The sequence below is a fragment of the Mesoplodon bidens genome, assembly GCF_964165515.1.
Source record: "Mesoplodon bidens genome assembly, chromosome: 4".
Taxonomy (NCBI): domain Eukaryota; kingdom Metazoa; phylum Chordata; class Mammalia; order Artiodactyla; family Ziphiidae; genus Mesoplodon; species Mesoplodon bidens.
This window is the reverse complement of record NC_138160.1, coordinates 143324705-143338177: the sequence shown is the minus strand read 5'-3', so window position 1 is coordinate 143338177 and position 13473 is coordinate 143324705. Positions and strand designations below refer to the sequence as shown.

General features: G+C 55.4%; 1 protein-coding gene across 3 annotated transcripts in view; it reads left to right on the top strand.

Annotated features, from left to right (window-relative positions):
• Positions 1-10183, top strand: part of ADGRL1 (adhesion G protein-coupled receptor L1) — a 47341-nt gene extending 37158 nt beyond the window's left edge. For 2 of the 3 annotated variants that reach the window (XM_081232801.1, XM_081232803.1), the window contains 12 exons: positions 480-694; positions 990-1160; positions 1598-1807; positions 1901-2121; positions 2328-2394; positions 2791-2882; positions 3541-3709; positions 4999-5127; positions 5314-5410; positions 5504-5632; positions 5771-5788; positions 6269-10183. In XM_081232801.1, the coding sequence (XP_081088927.1) occupies positions 480-694; positions 990-1160; positions 1598-1807; positions 1901-2121; positions 2328-2394; positions 2791-2882; positions 3541-3709; positions 4999-5127; positions 5314-5410; positions 5504-5632; positions 5771-5788; positions 6269-7011 (2261 nt within the window). In that variant the 3' untranslated portion in view covers positions 7012-10183. The remainder of the gene's footprint in view (positions 1-479; positions 695-989; positions 1161-1597; positions 1808-1900; positions 2122-2327; positions 2395-2790; positions 2883-3540; positions 3710-4998; positions 5128-5313; positions 5411-5503; positions 5633-5770; positions 5789-6268) is intronic. The other variant, XM_081232802.1, reaches the window with a different exon arrangement.
• Positions 10184-13473: the final 3290 nt, after the last annotated feature.

Genomic DNA, 13473 nt, shown 5'->3' with positions numbered 1-13473 from the left:
TAGCTTTTATCGGATTGAAGAACCTGAAAGGAGGTTGGGACCCATGGCAACACAGAGATGCCCTTCATTCAAGCTAGTGTTAACATTTCAGGGATTCATGGAGACCCCCCTGCCTCAAAGCCCCACAGAACCAAGGACACTTTGCGGTTTGTAGGGCTCACTCCTGTGCAATAGCAGTTCATCCTCATAGTTCAGGGAGGATTGTGCCATTTGAGATTAAGGTCCAGAGAGGTTAGGGATTTGCTCAAGGTTACACAGTAAGTGAGAGGTGGGCCAGGGACCCAGCCTGTGTATCCTGGCCCACTGCCCTGCCGTTGGAAACTGCCTATAACTGAGCAGTGGTCCCATAGAAGGGCTCCCAGAGCCCCACTTGCCTGGGCTGCAGCCTGCCTGGCTTCAGAGGTCCTGGCGGCCAGCGTGGTGGAGCTGCCCACCAGCCAGGGGCTGACAACACGCCCTGCTGCGCCTGTTCTCCCCAGGAGTGGTCAAAGTTGTCTTCATCCTCTACAACAACCTGGGCCTCTTCCTGTCCACCGAGAATGCCACGGTGAAGCTGGCAGGTGACGCGGGCGCGGGGGGCCTGGGGGGCGCCTCCCTGGTGGTGAACTCCCAGGTCATCGCAGCGTCCATCAACAAGGAGTCCAGCCGAGTTTTCCTCATGGACCCTGTCATATTCACTGTGGCCCACCTGGAGGTGAGCCGAGGTGCCCCCTCCCTCCGTGAGGGTCCCAGCATCCCCCATGGTCCCTGGCTGTGTATCCCCCCACTACCGTGTGTTCACCCACCCCAAGAGCAAGTTACAACCCCTCCCTGGGGCACCAGCCCCCACCTCAGCAGCTTGGGCCATTTTGTCCCCAGAGTTCTCAGACTGTCACCTGGAGCCCAAAGCCCCAGGCACTTGTCTCCCACTGTCGCTATCCCCATGGCTGGGTGTGCGGGCTGGAGTGGGACTCCGCGGATCTGACCCCGCGGTCACCACCACACAACAGGCCAAGAACCACTTCAACGCTAACTGCTCCTTCTGGAACTACTCGGAGCGATCCATGCTGGGCTACTGGTCAACCCAGGGCTGCCGCCTGGTGGAGTCCAACAAGACCCACACCACGTGTGCCTGCAGCCACCTCACCAACTTTGCCGTGCTCATGGCTCACCGCGAGATCGTAAGCTGGCCAGCGCTCCGCTCCTCCGGGCGGGCCCACTTTCTGGCCCGGCTTTGCATGGCATCATAGAAAGTGCTGCATGGGCGGTGCCGGGGAAGGCCAGCTTCGTGGGCATGGGGGGCCTGAGTCTTGCCCGGGGCACGAGGCCACACGTCTGGTTCTCTTTGGTCACGGTCCCACCTTCTCCCAAGGCACTCTGGAGAAGCACGTTGGTGTCACCTTTGTCATCTCTCCACGAGCCTTCCAGAGCATGAGGAAGTGAGCGTGCCGCCTGCAGAGGGGTGGGGGCCGGCAAGTTGGCCAGGGGTCAGGAGGCCAGGTGGGCTGCACCAGTGGTGCTCATGGCCCACGGCCTTGCCCGTAGCTGGCACCTAAGCTGAGCCCTGGCCACGTGCAAGACCAGAGGCGCTAAGTACACCCCCTGCTCCTTCCCCCAGTACCAGGGCCGCATCAACGAGCTACTGCTGTCAGTCATCACCTGGGTGGGCATCGTCATCTCCCTGGTCTGCCTGGCAATCTGTATCTCCACTTTCTGCTTCCTACGGGGACTGCAGACTGACCGAAACACCATCCACAAGAACCTGTGCATCAACCTCTTCCTGGCCGAGCTGCTCTTCCTGGTTGGGATAGACAAGACTCAATATGAGGTGAGCAGGACTCCAAGGCAGGAGAGGATGGGGGGAGAGAGGACACCGGCCGGCTGGGGCAGCCCCTCACCTCTGGTGTTCCCCGCTCTCTAGATTGCCTGCCCCATCTTCGCTGGCCTGCTGCACTACTTCTTCCTGGCTGCCTTCTCCTGGCTGTGCCTGGAGGGCGTGCACCTCTATCTGCTGCTGGTGGAGGTGTTTGAGAGCGAGTACTCCCGCACCAAATACTACTACCTGGGCGGGTACTGCTTCCCAGCCCTGGTGGTGGGCATCGCAGCCGCCATCGACTACCGCAGCTACGGCACCGAGAAGGCGTGAGTGCCCCCCTTCACCCCCCGAGTCTCTCCTCCTTGCTGGCTCCCTGCTCTGCAGCATCCCTTGGGCCAGGACCCTCAGGGCACTGGCCTCCCTTCTGAGCCCCGAGGCCGCAGCCAGCAGAGTCCCTGGGCTCCTGGAGTCAGAGGGAGGGAAGAGCCCGCCCCCCTCACCTCTCAATACCCCGGCCCTGCTTCCTTCACAGCTGCTGGCTCCGAGTGGACAATTATTTCATTTGGAGCTTCATTGGGCCCGTCTCCTTTGTTATCGTGGTAAGTTGGAAGGCAGCACCCCCAGTACTGAGTCTCTGTCCTTCATCCAGCCTAGCTCTGACCCCAAGGCCCCCATTCTCCCCAGGCCCTTGAAAAGCATCAGAACTGAGCAGCCAACTAAGAAAGCGAGAGCAGAGTGGGCCTGTAGAGCTCCAGCACTGAGGTCCATCCTTCCAGGAGCTATGATTTGAGCCCCTGCTCTGTGTCAGGCTGTGGGCCCTGCCCCCCGACCCCGGGAGCCACATTAACAGTTACACCAGTAGGCAGGCACCTGGGGGCAGGTGTGCCAGCAGAGGGGACCCTGAAGAAGGGGGTTCGTGGCTGAGACTTGGCCGGGAGCTGACGCTAGGAGGCAGAGGGACCCTGGCCCAGCCCCTCCCCTTGTCCCGCCCCCAGGTGAACCTGGTGTTCCTCATGGTGACTCTACACAAGATGATCCGGAGCTCGTCCGTGCTCAAGCCCGACTCCAGTCGCCTCGACAACATTAAGTGAGTACCCCCTCGCCCCACCCACGCCCTGGGACTTTCCAGGCTTCTCCCAGCATTTCCTAAAAGGTGGTGTTCTCACCTCTGGTGTCACATACTGTGATTTTAAGGACGAACATGGTGTTTGACTGTGTTCGTTATGTATCTATTTAACGAGTATTAGAAAACATGGTATTAGCACATCCAGCTGTGGTTTTAGGCACATAATTGTTAAGGGTGAGACTGAGTTCAAAAAGTGAGTGCAGGGAATTCCCTGGCGGTCCAGTGGTTAGGACTCCGCACTTTCACTGCCAAGGGCACAGGTTCAGTTCCTGGTCGGGGAACTAAAGATCCCACCAGCCATGCGACTCGGCAAAAAAAAAAAGAGTCCATTTCAAGGCAACTTAAAGACAGATAGGCAGCAAAAGATAGTTTAAAGGTCCAGAAATGTGGCCAAAAGGATGAAGGATGCAGGAGAATGACTGGCCATTCACAGAACCCTGACCCCTGACCTCTTCCTGCCCCTCAGGCTCAGCTTGGGTGAAAGTGTCACTGGGCAGGCCTGCTCATTCCAGGGCAGTGTCCAGGCCCGCTCAAAGAGGGACATGCAGCAGGGCTCTCGGGGAGGCATCTCTGCTGGCGGGGACTTTGATGTCCCTGTTCCCTCTCCACCTCTCCCCAGATCCTGGGCCCTGGGGGCCATTGCGCTGCTCTTCCTGCTGGGCCTCACCTGGGCTTTCGGCCTCCTCTTCATCAATAAGGAGTCGGTAGTCATGGCCTATCTCTTTACCACCTTCAACGCCTTCCAGGGGGTCTTCATCTTCGTCTTTCACTGCGCCTTACAGAAGAAGGTGAGGTCCAGGGAAGGGACCAGGTGCCTGCCTTCTGTAGTGGGAAGGACCTGTGTCTGCCTGGAGGGAAGCACAGGCTCACAGGGAGGATTTAGGCAGGGGTGAAGAGGGTTCTGGAAAAGAGCAAGATACAGGGGCCTAGAGGAACAAGAAAGCGAGGCAGATTTGGGGAGTTGGGAGGGCACAGGGCAGGGACATGGTTGATGGACCCTCCCCAGGGTGTAGGGCACAAGTCAAGCATGTGGAGGGAGATGACTCTGGCTGCCACCCAGACAGAACATTTCCGACTTTAATAGTCGTGGGATAAACTGTGAATTTTGTGGTGATAGGAAGTTTATTTTTAAAATAAAGTGTGTTCAAGTCTGAATCTTAAAAAAAATTAATTAAGGAGATAACAGAAGCAGAAGAATGTGGAGAAGGGTGTATGGGCAGTAGACTCAAGACTAAAGCCGGGGAAACTGAGCCAAGGCATTTGTAGATTCATCCTGAAGGCAGTGGGGAGGCCCGGTCAGACTGTTGTTGGTCTTAGGGGACAGTGAGGTGGGTAAGGCTAAGGAGGGGATGAAGGAGGCAGTGGTCACAAGTCTTGGATGCAAGGTTGACTGTTCTGCTCAAAACTGTCCCATGGTCCTCATCGGACACACAGTGACATCCTTACAGAGGCCCCCAGGCCCATATGGTCCAACCTGGGCTTCCCCTTCCCTTCCCTCCAGCCATGTTCTGTCTTCTGCTCCCTCAGACACCTAGACATGGACCCTCCCCAGGGCCTGTCCCCTGCCCCTCCCCAGAGATCCACAGGGCCCACTGCCTTATTTCTTTTAGGTCTTTGCCGAAATGTCTCCTTAGTGAGGCCTGCCCTGATCTTTTTGGAATCGTGCCCCCAACCCCCACCGACAGCACTGCCTGACTCCCGGCCATAGTTCTCGGCAGCACCTCACACCATCAGACGCCCTACATACCGTACTGATGTTTCACCCGTGTTCAATCTCTGTCTGCTAGAAAATACCAGCTCTGAGAAGTAGGGCCTTGGGTCTGATTTGTGTCTGTCCTCGGGGCCTAAACCACGCCTGGCGTATAGAGGATGCTCATTAAAGATCTGCTGAGTGAATGAACGGATGAGAAATTATTGGTGGAGGTGGAGAAAGGAGGATGGGCCTGAGTGAGAAGAGAGCCCTCTTGGCTGGCTGTTGGGACACAGGAGACAGTGGGGCTTCTGATGCCCACCAGGAGCTTGGTCGCTGGACCTCCAAGGCGGGGGCACCTACTGCCTGTCCTCCTCACCCCACCAGGTGCATAAGGAGTATAGCAAGTGCCTGCGTCACTCCTACTGCTGCATTCGCTCCCCGCCCGGGGGCGCTCACGGCTCACTCAAGACCTCAGCTATGCGGAGCAACACCCGCTACTACACGGGGACCCAGGTATCCGGGCCGGGGGCTGGGGCGCCAGGCAGGGCTCCCTGGGGCTGAGTGTTGGAACCGAGAGCCCAAGAGGCAGGGCAGTCCTCTGCCCAGGTCCCTGGTGGTGCTCATCAGGCAAGTGGTCTCAGAAAGATCGTGGAGGGTGGGCGGCCCAAGGGCTCCCTCACGTCTGAGCTGTGTCCCCAGAGCCGAATCCGGAGGATGTGGAACGACACCGTGAGGAAACAGACGGAATCCTCTTTCATGGCGGGCGACATCAACAGCACACCCACCCTGAACCGAGGTGAGACTGGATCCCTCACCCCCAGCTTCAGTCCCTCAAGGTTCCCGAGCCCGGGTCTCCTGGCCGCCTTGTGACCTCTGACCTCCTGGGCAGGTACCATGGGGAACCATCTGCTGACCAACCCTGTGCTGCAGCCCCGTGGGGGCACCAGCCCCTACAACACTCTCATCGCCGAGTCGGTGGGCTTCAATCCTTCCTCACCCGCCGTCTTCAACTCCCCAGGTGAGAGCACTCTGGTGCCAGGAGAGGGTGACAGCCCAGGTCAGGTGGCATCCTTGTGCCTCCTGAACTAGAGCCGAGACTTGGCATCCTGAGCCCGCTCTCTCCTTCTCTCTTTTCCCTCCTGGCCGGCGTCTGCAGGGAGCTACCGGGAACCCAGTAAGTGTGACTGTTTCCTGGTAACATTTCCAAGGCCGGGAGGGGAACGTGACAGTGGCCTCCTCAAATGGCCTAACTTAGAGAGAAGAACTCAAGTGCCCCCCCGCCCCCCCACACACACACAGTCTCTGGCTTGGCAGCTGGCTGGAGGGTGTTGCGTTAGGTGGGGAATGAAAGTGATGGGGGGGTCAGAGCGTTGGAAAGGGACCTGGTCACCCAGATCTCATACTGCTGAGACTCTAAGCCCCCAGCTGGGAGGGGACCTTGAGGGAACTGGTCCCCACACGTACCTCCACTAGTCTTCTGCTGAGCTGGTGTCCTCACTGCCAGTGAGGAAGAGAGGGAATACAAGACCCCTGTCCCCAGGGGCAGGGGTGAACCCAGGGAAAGCCAGGTGAGAAAGCAGGCACCCCCCTCCACATGGCCTGCGCCCCTCTCACTGCCCGGCTCTCCTTCTGAGCAGCTCCCTTCTGCCTGCAGAGCATCCCTTGGGAGGCCGAGAAGCCTGCGGCATGGACACGCTGCCCCTCAACGGCAACTTCAACAACAGTTACTCCTTGCGAAGTGGGGATTTCCCTCCAGGGGATGGGGCCCCTGAGCCACCTCGAGGCCGGAACCTGGCCGACGCTGCTGCCTTCGAGAAGATGATCATCTCAGAGCTGGTGCACAACAACCTTCGGGGTGGTGGCAGCGGAGCCAGGGGCCCTCCACCGCCTGAGCCCCCCGTGCCGCCAGTGCCAGGGGGCAGCGGCGAGGAAGAGGCAGGCGGGCCCGGGGGTGCTGACCGGGCAGAGATCGAACTTCTCTACAAGGCCCTGGAGGAGCCACTGCTGCTGCCCCGGGCCCAGTCGGTGCTGTACCAGAGCGATCTGGACGAGTCGGAGAGCTGCACAGCGGAGGATGGGGCCACCAGCCGACCCCTCTCCTCCCCTCCGGGCCGGGACTCCCTCTACGCCAGCGGGGCCAACCTGCGGGACTCGCCCTCCTACCCGGACAGCAGCCCCGAGGGGCCCAGTGAGGCTCTGCCCCCACCCCCACCTGCACCCCCTGGCCCCCCCGAAATCTACTACACCTCGCGCCCGCCGGCCCTGGTGGCCCGGAACCCCCTGCAGGGCTACTACCAGGTGCGGCGGCCCAGCCATGAGGGCTACCTGGCGGCCCCAGGCCTCGAGGGGCCAGGGCCCGATGGGGATGGGCAGATGCAACTGGTTACCAGTCTCTGAGGGACCTCACGGACCAGGGGCTGGTGTCCCAGGCCGGGGACTGAACCCTGGGTAGGGCTCTGGTGGGAGAGGGAGGCTGATGGAGACTGGCTGTTGGGCCACTCTCTCCATGTGCCCCTTGGCCATGGGCCCTCCAGGCCCCTCGGGGGCTCTGCTCTGGGGGCCCAAGGTACAGGGTTCACAGACAGGGTTTCCCACCAGCCGTGTGCACCAGCTCAATTTGGGGCAAGTGCAGTGAGGAACCAGGAGGTCCCCAGGGGAGTGAGGAAGGAGAAATTGGAAGGGTGCAGCCCACTCTTGACTTCCCCCTCCCACCCCCTACTCGTCCTACTCCCTGAAGGGAAGTGAGGGCTCTGGCTTCCCTGGGTCAAAGGCCCTGCTGGATGGAACCCATCAGCTGCTCCTCTCTCTGCAGCCAGAGTGCTGCCAGCTGCACCGGGATGGAGCAGTGGGGACAGGACAGATGGACAGGTTCCTCTGCACTACAGTTCCCTGCTCCACGGAGACTGGGGCCTCTGGCCGGGGAGAAAGCCCCGGGGCAAGAGGAATGGGCGGTTGTGGCTGGTGGTTTAAAGGTGGAACTTTCTCCGAAGCTCCTTCTCTCTGCTCTTCGTCCCAGCCTTCCCAGCAAGCCTGCCCCTTCAGCCCTCCTTGAGTGCACCCAATGACCCCCTCCCTTGGGGCGACTCCTGATGAAGCACAACTCCCCGCAGGGCCCCCAGCCCACAGGGGTGGCCATATTTGAGCAGTTCCCAGTCCTGTGGGCTTGGCTATCTGGGGAGCAGATTTTGGGTCTGGATCTCCCTGGGGAGTGGGTCCTGGGCTTGGATCTTTCCCTAGGGGGCCCTCTTACCCCTTCCCTCTCTCCTCTTCCTCCGTCCCCATTGCTGTAAATATTTCAATGAAATGGAAAAGGAAAAAAAAAAAAAAAAAAGACAAAAAAAGAAAGAAAATCTCATCACTTGAAGCCACCAGGAGCCTGCGGCCCGGCCAGCCCGGGATTTCTCCGGGGCAGAGCTGCGCCGCCGGGCCCTGGCAGCCAGGACTTCTCTGTGTACGTGTGCATCCCCAGCCGGGTGGGCGGGCCGCCAGAGCAGCTTTTTACAATCCAGAGACAGAAAACAAAATCTAGAAGCAACATCGAAACAAAGAACCCGTTTCCTTTCCGGCACCCGGCACCTGTTTCTGTTGCCTCCTTCCCTGATCCGCCTCTCCCTGGCATCAGTCAGCCCTCCTGGGGCGTGTACCTCACTGCCTGCCCCAGGACTTGGGGCCTGTCTCCCTGTCCCCTCCCCACTGGCCCAGGGGAGGCACCCTCACACCCAAAGATGCTTTTGCCAAGGTGGCTGCACTGTCCCTTGGAGTTCCTGCTTCTTGTACATTGCTTCTGGGACTCGGCCTGGGAGGAAGGGGCTGATTTCCTGCCTAGAGAGGTTGAGAGGGGAAGGAAAATGAGGGCAGCAGGGTTTGACAGATGACTGAGGAGGGAGGGCTAGAGGCGGTGAGGCGGTTCTTCACGAGGTGGGGAGGCCAGAGGTGAGAGATTGCCTTCCCTACCCAACACACCCCCGCAGGGGAGGCAAAGCCAGGTACCAGGGTCTGGCTGGGGTCAGGACACCCATGTTCAGAGGGCTCAACCCCAAACCTGCAGATGCTGGAAGCTCCAGGCTTGGGATGTCTCCTGAGTACCTCTCCTGGTCCCCTCTCCAGTCTGTCACCCTGTCCTTCCCAGCAACACTCCCCCCCCCAACTCTTTGGGGGTAGCATAGTCCCACTGCCATACTAGCCCAGCCCTGTCATTTGCCATTTCCCCAGGGGTGGCCCTCCACCTCTGCTCTGACCCCTCATCTCTTTTGTCCCTCCCTCCTTTCTCACAAGTGCCATGAGTTTTCAAACATCTTCGGGTCTCAGCCTGCTGCTGCCATGAACTTTGGGTTAAGGGGGAGGAACTCCAGGGAGGAACTGGGGGAAAGGGACAGATAGGTGGCTGGAGGGACCCTTTTTGCTGCTAGAAAGCCCCTCCCTTCTCCTGAGGAGCTAGGGCTGGCTTGTCCCCATCAGTTAGGGGAGAAGGGGACAGACCCAAAGATGGTGGTTTGTCCCACGTGGGGGGACAGGTGTGGGGAGAAGGTAAAGGTGGGTTCCATCTGTTTTCTGGTAGGGAGTTTTAACCCGTTTCACCAGACCATGGGTGAGTCTGGACGGGCAGTTGAAGTAAGGATAGGAACGGTCTTGCACGGATGGCTCTGTGAGGAGGGCAGGAGACAGCTCCGTGGCTTTCCTTGGCTTCGCTAGGCCAGGAACTCCTCTTTGGGGAGGGGTGGCTAGAGACCTGTGAAGAGATGGTGGGAGACAAGGGTAGATGGAAGAGTGGGCCCGGCCCAGGCATCAGCCCAGCTAGTCAGAGAATGCCTCTGACCAGCAAAGAGGTCTGGAAGAGAGGGTGGGGTGGGGGAGTTCCCAGGGGGACTGGGGGGCAAGCAAGGAGTCCTGCGTCCTCTCCCCTGCCCAGTCCTCCTTTTGTCTCTCCAGACTCCAACAGTCAAGGGGAGAGAGAGGGTACAGCGGGTCCCTTGGTTCCCATTCCAGCCAAAATCACCAAGGTGGATTCCCAGGCCTCAGAGTTGTGTGGCAGGGCCCCCTGGTAGGGCTGGAAACCACTGCAGTCCAGCACAAAGCTACCCCGAGAGCCCAGGTGTCCCCCCACCCCAACCAGACCTGGTGCCTTGATGCCCCCACCCCAGCTGGGACGGTATAAAGAAGGAAGGGTCTTGGTTTCCTCTCCTACTCCCTTCCTTGGGCTCCTGAATTCATTTGCTTTCAAATCTTGTTATTTTTCTCTGGGTTTGGTGGGGGTTTTTTGGCTTTGGTTTTGGTTTTCCTTGCCTTTTTCTCTGTGTCTCCACCTCTTTCCCTGTGTCTTTCTCACTGTCTCTGTGTTCCCCTTCTCTTACCCTCAATTTCTCTCTGTCCATTTGGGCCTCCTCCCTCTCCTCCCATGCCCCCAGTCCCTCCTTGGTCTCCTTTTCGATATGCCAAACCAATTTTGGGTCGAGTGCATTTAACGAGAAAACAAAAGGCTCATAACAAGAACGTTTCAGAAAAAAAAAGTTTAAAAAATTGTTGAGTCAAAAAAAAAATCAAACAATAAAGAAATTAAGATTTCTTGGAATGACAAGAGTGGCGTGACTCATTTGCGGGGGGAGGCAAGAAACAGGTGAGTGGATCTGCACGGAGCATCCCCGTGAGGCTGTGACCGAGTGAGGAACCTGCACTGCCGCATTTAGAACGCACAGCAGAGGACTGGTGAGTCACAGAATCATTAATGTTTATAGAACTTGGTAGGTTCAAGGGCCTGCTAGGCAATGCAGGTGCAGTTTCTCTCTGAATCCTCATAAATGCTCTAGGCGGAGGTTATTCGAGCTCCATTTTACAGATGGGGAAACTGAGGCTTATAGCACCTGGATGCACATCCAAGTCTCTGTGAGCCAGGCCACTGTGCCATGTTGCGCCTCAAGCCCTTCTCAGCCTGGACTTCCGTCCACAGGCTATGTTAGAGCATAGCACAGGAACTGTATGCTGTGCCTGTCTGATTCCAGCTGCTATTTCTAGACTCCCACACGTTACTGGAATGGTGCATTTTTGATCGTGACAGTACAGTGGAATTACATCATGTGTATTTCACATTCTCACAGTGCTCAGAGAGAGAGGGACGACCTCTCTCCATGCCCCTCTGCCCTCAACACTGGCGTCCAGGATGCCACACTCAGCCATTCCTCCTCCTCACTCCCCAGCTGCTCCTTCCCAGTCTCCACACTGGTTCCTTCTCATCTCCTGACCTCTTAATGTTGGCGAGCCCAAGGGCTCAGCCTTGGACCTTTACCTACACTCACTCCCTGGAAGATCTCATCCCATTAAATGGTTTTTAAATACAGTTGACCCTTGAGCAACACAGGTTTGAACCACACAGGTCCACTTAGATGAGGATTTTTTTCAATAAGTATATTGGAAAAATTCTTGGAGATTTGCGACAATTGGAAAAAACTCGCAAATGAACTATGTAACCTAGAAATACCAAAAAAATTAAGAAAGATGCAAGTCATGAATGCACAGAATATATGTAGATACTAGTCTATTTTATCATTTACTACCATAAAATACACACATATCTATTATAAAAAGTTAATCAAAACTTACGCACACACTGACAAACCGTACACAGCCCCATCGACTGCACTAGGCTACCATAAAGCAATCATATTGCTGCTTCTTCATTATCAGTGCATGAATCATTATACCTGTAAATAAAAATGAATTTCTTTTTCACATTTTCTTTTCATTTTTGATGTCTAGTGTTAGTAATATGTGTAATATCTACAGTGTTTTTTGTAAGACAATATTGATGTAGGTACTGACAGACGATTCATCTTGTAAATAGATGATGTACGCTTTCGGTATTGATAAATACAGTACCGTATTGTAAATGTATTTTCTCTTCCTTACGGTTTTCTTAATAACAGTTTCTTTTCTATTGCTTACTTTCATGTAAGAAGACAGCATATAATACATACACAAAATATGTGTTAATTGACTGTTTATGTTATGGTTAAGGCTTCCACTCAACAGTAGGCTATTAGTAGTTAAGTTTGGGGGGAGTCAAAAGTTATACATGGAGGGACTTCACTGGTGGTCCAAGTGGTTAAGAATCCATGCTTTCACTGCAGGGGGCACAGGGTCTGGGAACTAAGATCCCCGCATGTCACAGTGTAGCCAAAAAAAAAAGTTATACATAGATTTTTGATTGCACAGGGGTCAGCACCCCTAACCCCTGCATTTTTCAAGTGTCAGCTGTACCATCTATTATGCTGATGACTTCCAAATGTAGAGCTCCAGCCTGAACTTCCATCTTGAGATCCAGATTCATTTACATCCAACTACCCACTCCACATCTCCCCCTGGGTGTCCGGTAGGATCTCAAACTTAAACCCAGTTCCATGCACATGTATACACACACCACTGTTCCAGTTCCTCCCACGGGCTTGACCTTGATTAATGGCAAGTCCATCCAGAGACTCAAGATAAGACCCTTGGAGCCTCCCTTGAACTCACTCATTGTTTCATACCCATATCTAATCTGACAGTAGATGCAGTGCCTCTGACTTTGAAATATCCAGAATTAACTAGGTCTCACTACTTTGGTTCAAGCCACCACTGTCTCTCACCAGGACCACTGTAACAGTCCCCTAACTAGCTCCCTTGTCCCTCTTCAGGCTTTTCTCAACACACAAAACAGAATGATCTCAGTAAGCATATTTTTGTCCCTCCTCTGCTCAAAACTCTCCAAAGGCCTCCTCTCTCACCCAGACGAAACTAAGGTCAGCACAATGGCCCACAAGGCCCTACAGCGTCAGATCTCATCCCTACGGCTCTCCTCCTTCCCTCCACTCCAGCCACACTGGGGTGGCTCACTGTCCACAAACATGCAGGCACCTTCCTGCCTGCCTCAGGGCCTTTACACTGGTTGTTCCTAGGGTTCACCTATTCTCCCTGCAGGGCTTATGAAAATAAGAGCTTCCCAGCAGGCCTTCCCAGGCTACTCCATTTAAATTGCAATTGGCCACTCCAGAACTTCCTAACCCCTGTCTTGCTTTGTCTCCCATAGTGCTCCCATCTCACAAACTGTCTTTTTTGCTTGTTTATTGTCTGCCTCCCCCAACCAGAAAATAACGTACAATGGTCTGTTTTTTCACTGCTGTTCCCTACTGTTTGGCACAGTGTCTGGCACACACTAGGTGCTCAATAAATATCTGTGAAAGGACACACAGCTGAATGGAGCACAGGACCCAGAGTAGGCCTGAGAGGAGAGTTAAGACCATTCCCGCAGCTGCTCTCCGTTCCCAGGCGCCTCTCACTGTGCGATGCTGCTGTTTACTTCAGCATGGCCCGGAAATCTAAGTTCAGCAATTTAGCTGGTGCCCAACCCTACCCTATGCTGAAGAGGAACTGGTTCTACTGGACTTACTGAGAGATGCTCTGTGAGCAAATTCAGGAGCTTTAAGCGTAAACTTAATTATTTATGATTTTGACCTCATGCTCTGACCTTGAAATTTAATCCTAGCATAAGATGAGATGCTACAACACAGCCAGTTCTTCCACCTTTTTGTCCTTTACTTTCCCGGCACTGTACACATCCGACTCCTCTACACACACGGTGAAACCTGCTGTGCGGGACAACCTGTGACCCTCAGCGGTTGTTAGTGGCACCTGTACACACTTGGGGCAACCATTAACACGTGCCCAGGAACAATAACATTTATGTTGATATTCATTTCACAGCTCTTTCCTACATCTCATCTTATTTAATTATCACAAGATATATATTATTATCCCCATATATCAGATGAGGAAACTGAAGTTAGGGTGATTAAATGACTTACTCAAAAAAATAAGATTACTATGCAG